General features: G+C 44.7%; 3 protein-coding genes across 3 annotated transcripts in view; 2 read left to right on the forward strand and 1 right to left on the reverse strand.

Annotated features, from left to right (window-relative positions):
* Positions 1-1,340: 1,340 nt before the first annotated feature.
* Positions 1,341-12,094, forward strand: LOC311146956 (dynein axonemal heavy chain 11-like; the record flags this gene model as incomplete). The annotated part of the gene is made up of 12 exons (XM_084183569.1): positions 1,341-1,572; positions 1,674-1,801; positions 2,014-2,151; positions 2,246-2,335; positions 9,960-10,151; positions 10,292-10,411; positions 10,487-10,729; positions 10,847-11,029; positions 11,140-11,252; positions 11,336-11,448; positions 11,581-11,721; positions 11,798-12,094. 12 exons carry the CDS (start codon positions 1,341-1,343, stop codon positions 12,043-12,045), a joined length of 1,941 nt encoding a protein of 646 aa, XP_084039695.1. The 3' UTR covers positions 12,046-12,094.
* On the reverse strand, positions 3,782-4,737 carry LOC311146462 (cyclin-dependent kinase 5 activator 1-like; the record flags this gene model as incomplete). Its single annotated transcript, XM_084182968.1, has 1 exon — positions 3,782-4,737. One exon carries the CDS (start codon positions 4,735-4,737, stop codon positions 3,790-3,792), a length of 948 nt encoding a protein of 315 aa, XP_084039094.1. The 3' UTR covers positions 3,782-3,789.
* A 2,013-nt stretch (positions 12,095-14,107) lies between the features above and the next one.
* LOC311146957 (dynein axonemal heavy chain 11-like) overlaps positions 14,108-14,547 on the forward strand; it is a gene marked incomplete at its 5' end in the record, with an annotated part of 32,264 nt that continues 31,824 nt past the window's right edge. The window contains one exon of the mRNA XM_084183570.1: positions 14,108-14,339. Within this exon, the coding sequence (XP_084039696.1) occupies positions 14,108-14,339 (232 nt within the window). The remainder of the gene's footprint in view (positions 14,340-14,547) is intronic.

Below are 14,547 nucleotides of genomic sequence, written 5' to 3' on the forward strand. Positions count from 1 at the left end.
TAAGGCTAAGTTCATTGTTAGAACTTTATGGATGAACTTAGCCTTAGGATGCTTTTGGGAAACCGGGCCCAGAACAACATGACAGTTAGCAGGAGGAAATCCACACTGCTCATAATTCTTCACTATTATCCCCTACAGTCCTCACACACAGGGGCGTGTATACGTTTGGCTTCAATTAAAAAAGAAAATGACATAACAGAAACAAAATAGTGTTTGTGTGTTCTCCTAGTCACTGTCGTCGTCAGACCAGCCCTCGTCCATCATGTTCATGTCCAGCGTCGCGGCGGTGGCGGCCATATTGATTTTGGTTCCCTGTCGTACGCTGCTGGTCTTAGAAGAGTTCTGATTGGATGTTGTCCGCATGCTCACCTGTACCCCCGACCTCACCCCCTGACCTCTGACCCCTAACTCACTCCCATGTTCATATTCATATCCATGTCCCCTATCCTCTCTATCCCCCCAATATCATCCAGAGAGAGCATATCCCCAAACCCAACCATACTCCCCCCACTCAGCTCCCTAAACATTGACTGCATCCTCCCTCCCTCCACACTCCCCCCCTCCACCACCCTCTCCTCCTTCGTTACCTCCCTCCATCCCTCTTGTCTCCCAGTCTCCCCCCATCCCCTCTCCTCCCTCTCTGTCTCCCCATCTACCTCTCCAATCCCACCCTGGAACCCCTTTAGCATGATTTGTAGCCTCCCCCCTTCCCCTAGCTCCAGCCGACCCCCTTCTATCCCTCCCTCCGTCCCCCTCTCCTTCTCTCTCTCCCCCCAGGTTACCTCTATCCCTCCATCCCCATCCGCCTCCCCAAGACTGCTTGAGAAGCCCCTAATCATGGACTGGAACCCACCTATCCCCCTGTCTATCCCTCCCTCCATCCCCCTCTCCCTCTCTCCGTTGCTGAGGGTTCTGATAAGGCAGGATATCTTGGCGCTGTTGGACTCCTGAGACTGAGAACGGAAGAACGACTCCGAGCTGATGCCTGATGCTATGGGGGAGAAGAACTGAAAGAGAGAAAGAGATGGGGGGGGGCAGTTGAACACAACCCAGATGTCATCATTAACCACACTATAAATGTGTTGTTACTCTAGGGATGCTGGGCTTTGACACCATACAACATGACTGTTTCTAATATCTAAATCTCAAATAAGGTTGTAAAACAAATAGAAAATGTTTATGAATGAAGCATCATGGTCTTTGAAACCCGGCAAATATGTAGGCTACTCACAGGGGTGACATTGGACCTCTCCATCAATCTCTCCTCCCACAGTCTCAGTCTTCTCTCCCTCTCCTCTTCTCTCCCTCTCCTCTTCTCTCCCTCCATCCCCATCTTTTATATGTCTCTGGCAAATTATAATGACGATCAATCTCCCTCCACATACCCTCCCCTCGATCTCGCGCACTCTCTTTCTGTCTGTAGGAACTTTGTGAAGGAGAAGTTGGGGGTGAAGTATACAGAGGGGAGGAAGACAGAGTTTGCTAAGTCCTTCAGAGAGAGTGGACCTGCCTCGCCTGTATTCTTCATCCTGTCTCCTGGAGTAGACCCTCTTAAAGACGTGGAGTCACTGGGTAACACTAAGACAACTAATTTTGTAATGTAAAGATCACTGTAAATCTGCATGAATATGACACACACACACACTGATAATATATTGTTTCCATGGTAACAGGCAGGAAGTTGGGGTTCACCATAGACCTGGGGAAACTCCACAATGTGTCTTTGGGTCAGGGTCAGGAGGCTGTGGCTGAGGTCGCCATGGAGATGGCTGCTAAGCAGGGACACTGGGTCATTTTACAGGTATGGCTATCCTGCTATATACTGTACATAAAACATAATTCATTCATTCATCATTGCATCCATCCATCCTTCCATCCATTCATTGTTTCATTAATCAATTTATTAGTTTGTTCGCGCTTACATTTGTTCATCCATCCATCCATTCATCCATTCATCCATTCATCCATTCATCCATTCATCCATTCATTCATTCATTCATTCATCTCTGTCAGAATATCCACCTGGTGGCTCGCTGGCTGGGGTCGTTGGAGAAGCTTCTGGAACGCTGCTGTGAGGGCAGTCACCAGGACTACAGAGTGTTTATGAGTGCTGAGCCTGCCCCCACACCACAGGAGCACATCATCCCTCAGGTACACACACACACACATACACACACATGCATTTATAATAACACGGTGTGTTTTCCTAATTTAAAAGTGTGTTTGTTCTCCTCTCCTCACTCAGGGCATCCTGGAGAATGCCATCAAGATCACCAACGAGCCTCCCACTGGCATGCATGCCAACCTTCATGCTGCTCTGGACAACTTCGACCAGGTACAGGAATGTGTGTATTAATGTCTGTCTGTCCACTGGTGTTAGGGATGGGCAATTGAAATTATTGTTCAAAATAATCTCATCAAATGTTTGATTCACACTTTATAATAATGTCCAGTAATAGATCATTTATAAGGCTATTATAAACAGTTCTCACTATTTACTAATTGCTGTTTCTACATTTGCAAATGTTAGTAAGCTATACATAGTTATTTATAAACTTTCAAATGAATTATTGGATAATTTATTAGATGTTTAATATAGACCCTTATAAAACATTTACTAATCATTAGTAAAGTACAGTGGTGTAAAGTAACTAAGTAAAAATACTTTGAAGTACTACTTTGAGGTATCTGTACTTTACTTGAGTTTTTATATTTTTTACAACTTTTACTTCTACTTGACTACATTCTGAAATAAAATATGTGCTCGTTACATTTCTAATGCTCAGGCAGGACAGCAAAACGGTCAAATTCATGTACTTATTAAGAAAAATGCATCCCTACTGCCTCTGATCTGGTTTGTAAAAGATTGTTGAACTGTGTCCCTGGATTCCCATAAATAAATAAAAATAAAGGCAATTAGCATAATATAAGGAATTTGATATATAGCCTTTGCTTTCACTTTTGATACTTAAGTACATTTAAAACCAGATACTTTTAGACTTTTACTGAAGTAGTATTTTACTGGGTGACTTTCACTTTTACTTGAGTCATTTTCTTTACTTTTACTCAAGTTTTACTGAATTGGGTACTTTTTCCACCACTGGTAAAGTATTATCTCCACCAAGATCTCAAAATGACATGGAAAATATCAATTGTAAAATAATAAGGACACAACACTGGATGTTTAAGAGAATATATATAGCATTTTATTCCAAAACAGTCACACTGTTCGTTCAAGTTCATCAGAACCAATGGTCCTCAAACGAACCCCTGTCCCCCAGAACTGTCCAGTCCTGTGCTTGCTGTGGGGGAACATGGGTGTTCACTTCACAGTCTAAAGCGGCAGGGTTGCAGCTTGTCTGTTCAACCATGATCTGAGCACTAGCCCACTCACACAAGGGTGCCTCCTTCCCTCCCGTGGTAGAAAGTGCACATCTCACACAGTCAGAACAGTAGGCTGGTAGGCTGCAGCCTGTGTGATGTGAGCACTAGCACAGTCACTCGTGTGCCTCCAATCCTCCCGTGGTAGGCAGTGCACACGTCAGACAGTCAGATGGTACAGTAGATAGTAAGCTACAGCCTCAGTCCTCTACACATTCATACCTACCGATTTGTGTTCTCTTTCAAGCCAAATTAACCCTCATATTAACCCTTAAAATCTATAAATCATATTTTCCCATCAAAGCTCACCCTGTACCCATTCCCTGAACCAATCCTCCTCCCTCCCATTTTGAAATGTCAGGCTATAGTAGGCCCCTCCCCTCCCCTGGCCCCTCTACCCTAGGTCCCTCACTGAGTGCTGTACACACCGCTGAGCAGGCGGCTCTTCTTCTCCTCCTTCTGGCTCTCGTTCTTCAGGTCAGCAAACATCTGGGAGAAGAAGTTAGGGTCTGTGTTCATCTGGAGCATCTTACCACTCATCAGCTTGGTGATGGACATGCAGCGGATCCAGAAGGTCTGCCTGCAGGTCTCCACCAGGAAGGGTCTCAGGGGGTAGGAGATCTCGTTGCCCATGTAGGAGCAGGTCATGTAGAGGCAAGTAAGCAGCACGGCATGCAGCTCATGCAAGGTGGCCACCTCGGAGGAGACCGCCTCGCGGCACAGCATGTAGAGGAAGACCACCATGGCCGGGTTGATGCAGCTCTGGTCCTGATAGCGGTTGTCCAGCAGATAACGGTCAACCACCCGCAGCCACAGCTCCGGGTCCATGGAAGACATGTCCTGGATCAGGTAGCAGCGCCGGCACAGGAACTCACCCAGGCAACGCAGCAGCTCGCCGGTTGTAGCGTGGACCATCACCGGCCTCTTGGGCGTGTCGAGGTCCTGGACGATCACCGTCTGGAGCGTGTCGGGGGCCGTGTTGGAGTTGGTCAAGGGGGCCTTCTCGACCGACGAGGCGACGTTGTTGGAGCTGTTGGCGATGGCTGGAGTGCTCTGGTACTGGGTGGACAGCTTGTCACAGGATTGAGACTTCTCCAGGGTGAGGGTGGACAAGTTGGAGGAGGACTGAGACTTCTCCAGGTTCTCGTTACTCAGATGGGCGATGATGTTTTGGTTGGTGTTCTCGTGGGCCTGCATCTTCTTGGAGCCCTTCTTCTTCACAATCCGCCTCCATGGCGAGTAGCGCTTCAGGGTCTTGTCTTTGCCGCTCTTACGGGTCTGGACTTCAAAGAAGTGGCCCACCGTGTCCGGCCCATCTTTGAAGTGGACTGCCTTCTCGCGGAGTGAGATAGACATTGGTCTATAGTGCCTGTGGAAAACAAAATGCTTCAATATTAGCAAAATGAAATGCATGGCATCAGTTCAGTAGGCCTATCTAGCTCAGCTATGGGTGTCTCCCAGATGGCAACCTATTCCCTATATAGTGCACTGCTTTTTACCAAGGCCTATAGGAGTCTGGTCAAAGTAGTGCAATATATAGGAAATAGGGTTCCATGTGGGACATAATCTAAATCAAAGAGTATTAAGCATAGACATTAGGGTTATGTGTTCATAAACATGAGCAATATAACATTTCAAAGCAAAACAAAAATATTACTCACTGATTTCAAGTTGATATGTGAAAAATTGTAAAGATAATTCAATATTTTCTTCGTTAATTGAAAGGTAAAGACGGGTTGTCCAGGTGCTTTGAGTTCAAGGCTGTTATGGTTGTGAACATCGGAATTGTCCAAGGTTCTGAAATCGAGCGTTCTGAAATTGTGTGTCCCCGTCGTAATAAAGAGGCATGTCATAGAGGCGATTTTGTGAAAGATTAAGTTTGATGTTGGCAAAAATAAATAAATAACACAAATAAATAAAGTCAGATTTTCGCCATGATAGAATTTGCCTCATATTTGCTATAGCCTAGCTCAATACGTTGAAAACGAAATAATCTTTGAGTGACTGCTACGCTACAGCGTTATATTTCTGGCCTCAATGGATGAATAACATGTATCTGCGAGTGTTTTGCATGGATCTCAATGGTCTGTCAAATTAAATTGGCACCTCTGTCAGGTGCGCGCTTATCTCGTTCACCACCAGACTCTTCTTCCCCCTAAAGGGTGCGTTAGTCATTTCACTTTAGCAATCTACTCCGATAATGAGCATTTAGCCTAGGGACAAATAGGTGCTCGCCTATAATCGCTATTTGAAGTGGAGAGCATACAGGCCTACTTCTATGTCAGGACTGACTGAAGGACTAGCTTAAAATGCGTTATAGAAGTAGGCTAAATAGCCTTTTCGTGTAAAACGCAACATAAGAACCAGCAGTAGCTCAAATAAAAACGTCTAAAACTACACTCCAAAGTTATAAAAAAAGATATACCGTTCCAGTTAAAGGTTTGGACACACCTACTCATTCAAGGGTTTTTCTACATTGTAGAATAATAGTAAAGACATCAAAACTATGAAATAACACATATGGAATCATGTAGTAACCAAAAAAGTATTAAACACATAAAAATATATTTTATATTTGAGATTCTTCAAACACCGCTCTTGCTGCTGGTGATTCTCAGATCCACCTCTAGGCAGAGGACACCATTTTGTATACATCTGGCCCTTCATTGGACACTGTGTTAACAAACCTCCAAACAAGCTTCAATGCCATACAACACAACTTCCGTAGCCTCCAACTGCTCTTAAACACAAGTAAAATGAAATGCATGCTCTTCACCCACCCAAAGCCCCATATACTACCCACCACTGCGACCTGTATGCTCTTGTTGGCTGGTCCACACTACATATTCGTTGGCAAACCCACTGGCTCCAGGCCATCTATAAATCACTTCTAGGCAAATCCCCTCCTTATCTTAGCTTATCCTAATCCCTGAAGCTGGAGACACTTATCTAACTTTAAGCATCAGTTGTCAGACCACCTTACTGATCACTGCACCTGTACACAGCCCTTCTGAAATTAGCCCACCCAACTACCTCATCCCCATATTGTTATTTATTTTGCTAATTTACACCCCAGTATATCTATTTGCACATTATCTCTTGTACATCTATCATTCCAGTGTTAATACTAATTGTAATTATTTTGCACTATGGCCTATTTATTGCCTTACCTCCATAACTTTCTACATTTGCACACACTGTATATATTTTCTGTAGTATTTTTGACTTTATGTTTTGTTTTACCCCATATGTAACTCTGTGTTGTTGTTTTTATTGCACTGCTTTGCTTTATCTTGGCCAGGTGGCAGTTGTAAATGAGAACTTGTTCTCAACTGGCTTACCTGGTTAAATAAAGGTGAAATTAAAACATTAAAAAATCAGTTGCCTTGATGACAGCTTTGCACACTACTGGCTTCACCTAGAATGCTTTTCCAACAGTCTTGAAGGAGTTCCCACATATGCTGAGCACCTGTTGGCTGCTTTTCCTTCACTCTGTGGTCCGACTCATCCCAAACCATCTCAATTGGGTTGAGGTCGGGGGATTGTGGAGGCAAGTTCATCTGATGCAGCACTCTCATTCGTGGTAAAATAGTCCTTCCACAGGCTGGAGGTGTGTTGGTTCATTGTCCTGTTGAAAAACAAATTATAGTTCCACTAAGCCCAAACCAGATGGGATGGTGTATCGCTGCAGAATGTTGCGGTAGCCATGCTGGTTAAGTGTGCCTTGAATTCTAAATAAATCACAGACAGTGTCACCAGCAAAGCACCCCCACACCATAACACCTCCTCCTACATGCTTTACGGTGGGAAATACACATGCGGAGATCATCCGTTCACCCACACCACGTCTCACAAAGACACGGCAGTTGGAACCATACATCTCCAATTTGGACTCCAGACCAAAGGACACATTTCCATCGGTCTAATGTCCACTGCTCGTGTTTCTTTGCCCAAGCAAGTCTCTTCTAATTATTGGTGTCCTTTAGTAGTGCTTTCTTTGCAGCAAATCGACCACGAAGGCCTGATTCACACAGTCTCCTCTGAACAGTTGATGTTGAGATGTGTCTGTTACTTGAACTCTGTGAAGCATTTATTTGGTCTGCAATTTCTGAGGCTGGTAACTCTATTTAACTTATCCTCTGCAGCAGAGGTAACTCTGGGTCTTCCATTCCTGTGGCAGTCCTCATGAGAGCCAGTTTCATCATAGCACTTGATGGTTTTTGCGACTGCACTTGAAGAAACTTTCAAAGTTGTTGAAGTTTTCCGTATTGACTGACCTTCATGTCTTAAATTAATGATGGACTGTCATTTCTCTTTGATTATTTGAGCTGTTCTTGCCATAATATGGACTTGGTCTTTTATCAAATAGGGCTATCTTCTGTATACCACCCCTACCTTGTCACAACACAACTGATTGGCTCAAACACATTAAGAAGGGAAGAAATTCCACAAATTAACTTTTAAGAAGGCACAGCTGTTAATTGAAATGCATTCCAGATGACTACCCCATGAAGCTGATTGAGAGAATGCCAAGAGTGTGCAAAGCTGTCAAGGCAAAGGGTGGTTTCTTTGAAGAATCTCAAATAAACAAATCAAAATATATTTTATAACACTTTTTTGGTTACTACATGATTCCATATGTGTTATTTCATAGTTTTGATGTCTTCACTATTATTCTACAATGTAGAAAATAGTAAAAATAAAGAAAAACCCTGGAATGAGTAGGTGTGTCCAAACTTTTGACTGGAACTGTGTATATATATATCATGGTATATCCTTGTGTGCAAGAATGTGTTAAGAATCGAAATACTTACAACAGTTGATCCAATTCTAGCCTAAGCTCGGTTTGAATATTCAAGTACCTCCCCATCCCTAACTGCTGTCCTAATACAGTTGAAGTCGGAAGTTTACATACACCTTAGCCAAATACATTTAAACTAAGTTTTTCACAATTCCTGACATTTAATCCTAGTAAAAATTCCCTGTTTTAGGTCAGTTAGGATCACCACTTTATTTTAAGAATGTCAGAATAATTGTAGAGAGAATGATTTATTTCAGCTTTTATTTCTTTCATCACATTCCCAGTGGGTCAGAAGTTTACATACACTCAATTAGTATTTGGTAGCATTGCCTTTAAATTGTTTAATTTGGGTCAAACATTTCGGGTAGCCTTCCACATGCTTCCCACAATAAGTTGGGTGAATTTTGGCCCATTCCTCCTGACAGAGCTGGTGTAACTGAGTCAGGTTTGTAGGCCTCCTTGCTCGCACACGCTTTTTCAGTTTTGCCCACACATTTTCTATAGGATTGATGTCAGGGCTTTGTGATGGCCACTCCAATACCTTGACTTTGTTGTCCTTAAGCCATTTTGCCACAACTTTGTAAGTACGCTTGGGGTCATTGTCCATTTGGAAGACTCATTTGTGACCAAACTTTAACTTCCTGACTGATGTCTTGAGATGTTGCTTCAATATATCCACATAATTTTCCTTCCTCATGATGCCATCTATTTTGTGAAGTGCACCAGTCCCTCCTGCAGCAAAACACCCCCACAGCATGATGCTGCCACCTCCGTGCTTCACGATTGGGATGGTGTTCTTCGGCTTGCAAGGTCCCCCTTTTTCCTCCAAACATAACGATGGTCATTATGGCCAAACAGTTCTATTTTTGTTTCATCAGACCAGAGGACATTTCTCAAAAAGTACAATCTTTGTCCCCATGTGCAGTTGCAAACCATAGTCTGGGTTTTTTATGGCGGTTTTGGAGCAGTGGCTTCTTCCTTGCTGCGCGGCCTTTAAGGTTATGTCGATATAGGACTCGTTTTACTGTGGATATAGATACTTTTGTACCTGTTTCCTCCAGCATCTTCACAAGGTCCTTTGCTGTTGTTCTGGGATTGATTTGCACTTTTCGCACCAAAGTACATTCATCTCTAGGAGACAAAACGCGTCTTCTTCCTGAGCGGTATGACAGCTGCGTGGTCCCATGGTGTTTATACTTGCGTACTATTGTTTGTACAGATGAACGTGGCACCTTTAGGCATTTGGAAATTGCTCCCAAGGATGAACCAGACTTGTGGAGGTCTATAATTTTTATTCTGAGGTCTTGGCTGATTTCCTTTGATTTTCCCACGATGTCAAGCAAATAGGCACTGAGTTTGAAGGTAGGCCTTGAAATACATCAACAGGTACACCTCCAATTGACTCAAATGATGTCAATTAGCCTATCAGAAGCTTCTAAAGCCATGACATCATTTTCTGGAATTTTCCAAGCTGTTTAAAGGCACAGTCAACTTAGTATATGTAAACTTCTGACCCACTGGAATTGTGATACAGTGAATTATAAGTGAAATAATCTGTCTGTAAACAATTGTTGGAAAAATTACTTGTGTCATGCACATTGTTAAAAGGAAATGGGAGTGGTTGAAAAACTAGTTTTAATGTCTCCAACCTAAGTGTATGTAAACTTCCGACTTCAACTGTATATTATCAATATCTCACAAACTCCTTCCACAACCACCCTCGCTCTCTCTCTCTCGCTCTCTCTCTCTCTCTCTCTCTCTGTCTATCTCTCTGTAGGACATATTGGATCAGTGCAGTAGAGAGCAGGAGTTTAAGACTATCCTGTTCTCTCTGTGTTATTTTCATGCCTGTGTGGCTGAGAGGCGTAAGTTCGGTCCTCAGGGTTGGAACAGGAAATACCCCTTTAACACTGGAGACCTCACCATCTCTGTCAACGTGCTCTGCAACTACCTGGAGGCCAACTCACAGGTCACTGTTTACCGTGTTATAGTGATCAGGATGGTGATGATCATGACTGTATTGATGATTGATGATGTTTATATTGATGATGATGATGAGTCATTGTTCATGTATTTTGTGTGTGCGTGTGTGTGCTTGCGCATGTTTAGGTGCCGTGGGAGGACTTGCGCTATCTGTTTGGAGAGATCATGTATGGAGGTCACATCACAGACGACTGGGACAGAAGACTCTGTAGAACCTACCTGGAGGAATATATGCAGCCCAACCAGGTGTGTGTGTGTGTTACGATTGTGATGATAGTGTTAACAATAAACCTACACCCTTTCCATCCTGTTTCCCACCAGTTTGACAGGAAGTTGGCTCTGGCTCCGGGCTTTGTGGTTCCCTCCAACCTGGACTACCAGGGTTACCATGGTTATGTAGATGAGATGCTGCCCCACGAGAGCCCGGTGCATTATGGACTACACCCCAACGCAGAGATAGAGTTTCTGACGGTGACCTCTGATAACCTTTTCCACACACTGCTGGAGCTGCAGTCACCTGATTCTGTGATGGGAGAGGGGGCTTCACAGACCGTAGAGGAGAAGGTGTGTGTGAGAGACACACACACACACACACACCAGGCATATTCATAACAGACACACTCATAGCAGACACACACATACAGCGGACCCACACACACTCATCCCTCATCCTCCCTGCAGGTGAAGACCATCCTAGACGAGGTGTTGGAGAAGCTTCCAGAAGAGTACAACATGTCAGACATCACGTCTAAGACTGCTGAGAGATCACCATACATCCTGGTCTGCTTCCAGGAGTGTGAACGTATGAACACAATCATCGACGAGATACGACGCTCACTCAAGGAGCTGGACCTGGGGCTGAAGGTGGGTTAGGGGCTAGGGGTCAGTTGGGAAATTAGACTAGGACTGATAGATGACATAAGGGTGAATTGGTAGTTGTCTCTCATAACAGTGATGTTTTTTTCTCCTTCCAGGGTGAGCTGGCTATCTCCTCAGAGATGGAGCAGATCCAGTCAGCTCTGTTCTTTGATAACGTCCCAGACACCTGGACCAAACTGGCCTACCCCTCCACTTACAGCCTGGCCCAGTGGTGAGTCACTGTGTGTACTCTCCCACTGTCCCAACGTGTACTTAAGATGATGTGTTGCTATGTGTGTGTGTGTTTACCAGATATAATGACGTGTTGCTGCGCTGTAGAGAGCTGGACAGCTGGACACAGGACCTGGCTCTGCCCACCGTCGTCTGGCTGTCTGGACTCTTTAACCCACAGTCCTTCTTAACAGGTAACATACACGCACATCCCCCTACACACTTACAAACAACATACCCAACCAACTTATGTTGTAACTGTCAGTTGCCTCTTGGTATTCTCTGTTCAGTGGAATGATTTGCTCAACTACCCTCTCTCCCTCCAGCGGTGATGCAGTCTCTGGCTCGTAAGAATGAGTGGCCGTTAGATAAGATGAACCTGACTGTGGATGTGACTAAGACATTTAAGGAAGAGTTCAACCAGCCTGCCAGAGAGGGAGCATACATATACGGACTATACATGGAAGGTATACACTCCTCTCCTTCTCATGAACACATACATCCTAGTTCATTTATCTTAATTTTCCCCTCTTTGTCCCATAGGTGCAAGATGGGACACTCAGGGTGGGGTGATCACTGAGGCTCGTCTGAAGGAGTTAACCCCCTCCATGCCAGTCATCTCAGTCCGAGCCGTACCTAACGACAGACAGGAGACGCGTAACATCTATGAGTGTCCCCTGTACAAGACCAAGCTGAGAGGAACCACTTATGTCTGGACCTTCAGCCTCAAGACCAGAGAGAGACCAGCCAAGTGGGTACTGGCTGGGGTGGCACTGCTGCTCAGTGTGTGAGCTGTCAGGGTAGGAACTCTGCTTGTGAGAGAAATGAGGTGAAGGTGGAGAAGGATGAGGGGCCTGATGCTCTACAAGACTGTTGGTTAAAAATGGCTTTTTTGAGGTTGGAAAGAGGCAAGGTAGTTTTTTCTTTAGTTATTCGTAGGGTGTGTATTTTCTGCATTATGTTGCTAAGTGTGAGAAAAGTTATTTTATGTAAAATACGCATGTTTTACTACATATCCCTCAAACCAGGTTTCATGCTGCTATTGAAATATAAACGGAATTTGTATAGTACTGTTTTAGCACCTGAAAGCTATATGAAAATGTATAAAGCTATATTAAGTTTTTTCATATGAATTAGTATGAATATATCTGTATTTTTCTGAATGTATTGAAAAACAATACAGTACAAGCTGCAAAATAGTTTCACACATTTGATCACAGTAAGAACCCATTACTTCAAAGCTTATTATTTTTAACAAATCAACTGTATCGTCTAACAAGTGTACAAATCTAAAAGCAGAAAACATTGGATGGTACCCTTTACCTAGTCCTAGCATCTAAAAAGGAGTGGTGTTCAAGTGCTCTATGGTCTATGTAACACTTGTTAATATGGCACATCAGTTACATGTCACTTTAAAAGCTTCAATAGACTAGGGCCCGGTTTCCCAAAAGCATCCGAAGGCTAAGTTCATTGTTAGAACTTTATGGATGAACTTAGCCTTAGGATGCTTTTGGGAAACCGGGCCCAGAACAACATGACAGTTAGCAGGAGGAAATCCACACTGCTCATAATTCTTCACTATTATCCCCTACAGTCCTCACACACAGGGGCGTGTATACGTTTGGCTTCAATTAAAAAAGAAAATGACATAACAGAAACAAAATAGTGTTTGTGTGTTCTCCTAGTCACTGTCGTCGTCAGACCAGCCCAGGTCCATCATGTTCATGTCCAGCGTCGCGGCGGTGGCGGCCATATTGATTTTGGTTCCCTGTCGTACGCTGCAGGTCTTAGAAGAGTTCTGATTGGATGTTGTCCGCATGCTCACCTGTACCCCCGACCTCACCCCCTGACCTCTGACCCCTAACTCACTCCTGACCTTATGACTTATGACCCCAACATTAGCCATGTCACCCCTGACCCCTACCACCCCCATGTTCATATTCATATCCATGTCCCCTATCCTCTCTATCCCCCCAATATCATCCAGAGAGAGCATATCCCCAAACCCAACCATACTCCCCCCACTCAGCTCCCTAAACATTGACTGCATCCTCCCTCCCTCCACACTCCCCCCCTCCACCACCCTCTCCTCCTTCGTTACCACCCTCCATCCCTCTTGTCTCCCAGTCTCCCCCCATCCCCTCTCCTCCCTCTCTGTCTCCCCATCTACCTCTCCAATCCCACCCTGGAACCCCTTTAGCATGATTTGTAGCCGCCCCCCTTCCCCTAGCTCCAGCCGACCCCCTTCTATCCCTCCCTCCGTCCCCCTCTCCTTCTCTCTCTCCCCCCAGGTTACCTCTATCCCTCCATCCCCATCCGCCTCCCCAAGACTGCTTGAGAAGCCCCTAATCATGGACTGGAACCCACCTATCCCCCTGTCTATACCTCCCTCCATCCCCCTCTCCCTCTCTCCGTTGCTGAGGGTTCTGATAAGGCAGGATATCGTGGCGCTGTTGGACTCCTGAGACTGAGAACGGAAGAACGACTCCGAGCTGATGCCTGATGCTATGGGGGAGAAGAACTGAAAGAGAGAAAGAGATGGGGGGGGCAGTTGAACACAACCCAGATGTCATCATTAACCACACTATAAATGTGTTGTTACTCTAGGGATGCTGGGCTTTGACACCATACAACATGACTGTTTCTAATATCTAAATCTCAAATAAGGTTGTAAAACAAATAGAAAATGTTTATGAATGAAGCATCATGGTCTTTGAAACCCGGCAAATATGTAGGCTACTCACAGGGGTGACATTGGACCTCTCCATCAATCTCTCCTCCCACAGTCTCAGTCTTCTCTCCCTCTCCTCTTCTCTCCCTCTCCTCTTCTCTCCCTCCATCCCCATCTTTTATATGTCTCTGGCAAATTATAATGACGATCAATCTCCCTCCACATACCCTCCCCTCGCTCTCGCGCACTCTCTTTCTGTCTGTAGGAACTTTGTGGAGGAGAAGTTGGGGGTGAAGTATACAGAGGGGAGGAAGACAGAGTTTGCTAAGTCCTTCAGAGAGAGTGGACCTGCCTCGCCTGTATTCTTCATCCTGTCTCCTGGAGTAGACCCTCTCAAAGACGTGGAGTCACTGGGTAACACTAAGACAACTAATTTTGTAATGTAAAGATCACTGTAAATCTGCATGAATATGACACACACACACACTGAGAAAATATTGTTTCCATGGTAACAGGCAGGAAGTTGGCGTTCACCATAGACCTGGGGAAACTCCACAATGTGTCTTTGGGTCAGGGTCAGGAGGCTGTGGCTGAGGTTGCCATGGAGATGGCTGCTAAGCAG

This window comes from Coregonus lavaretus, assembly GCF_964263955.1.
Source record: "Coregonus lavaretus genome assembly, chromosome: 19".
Taxonomy (NCBI): Eukaryota; Metazoa; Chordata; class Actinopteri; order Salmoniformes; family Salmonidae; genus Coregonus; species Coregonus lavaretus.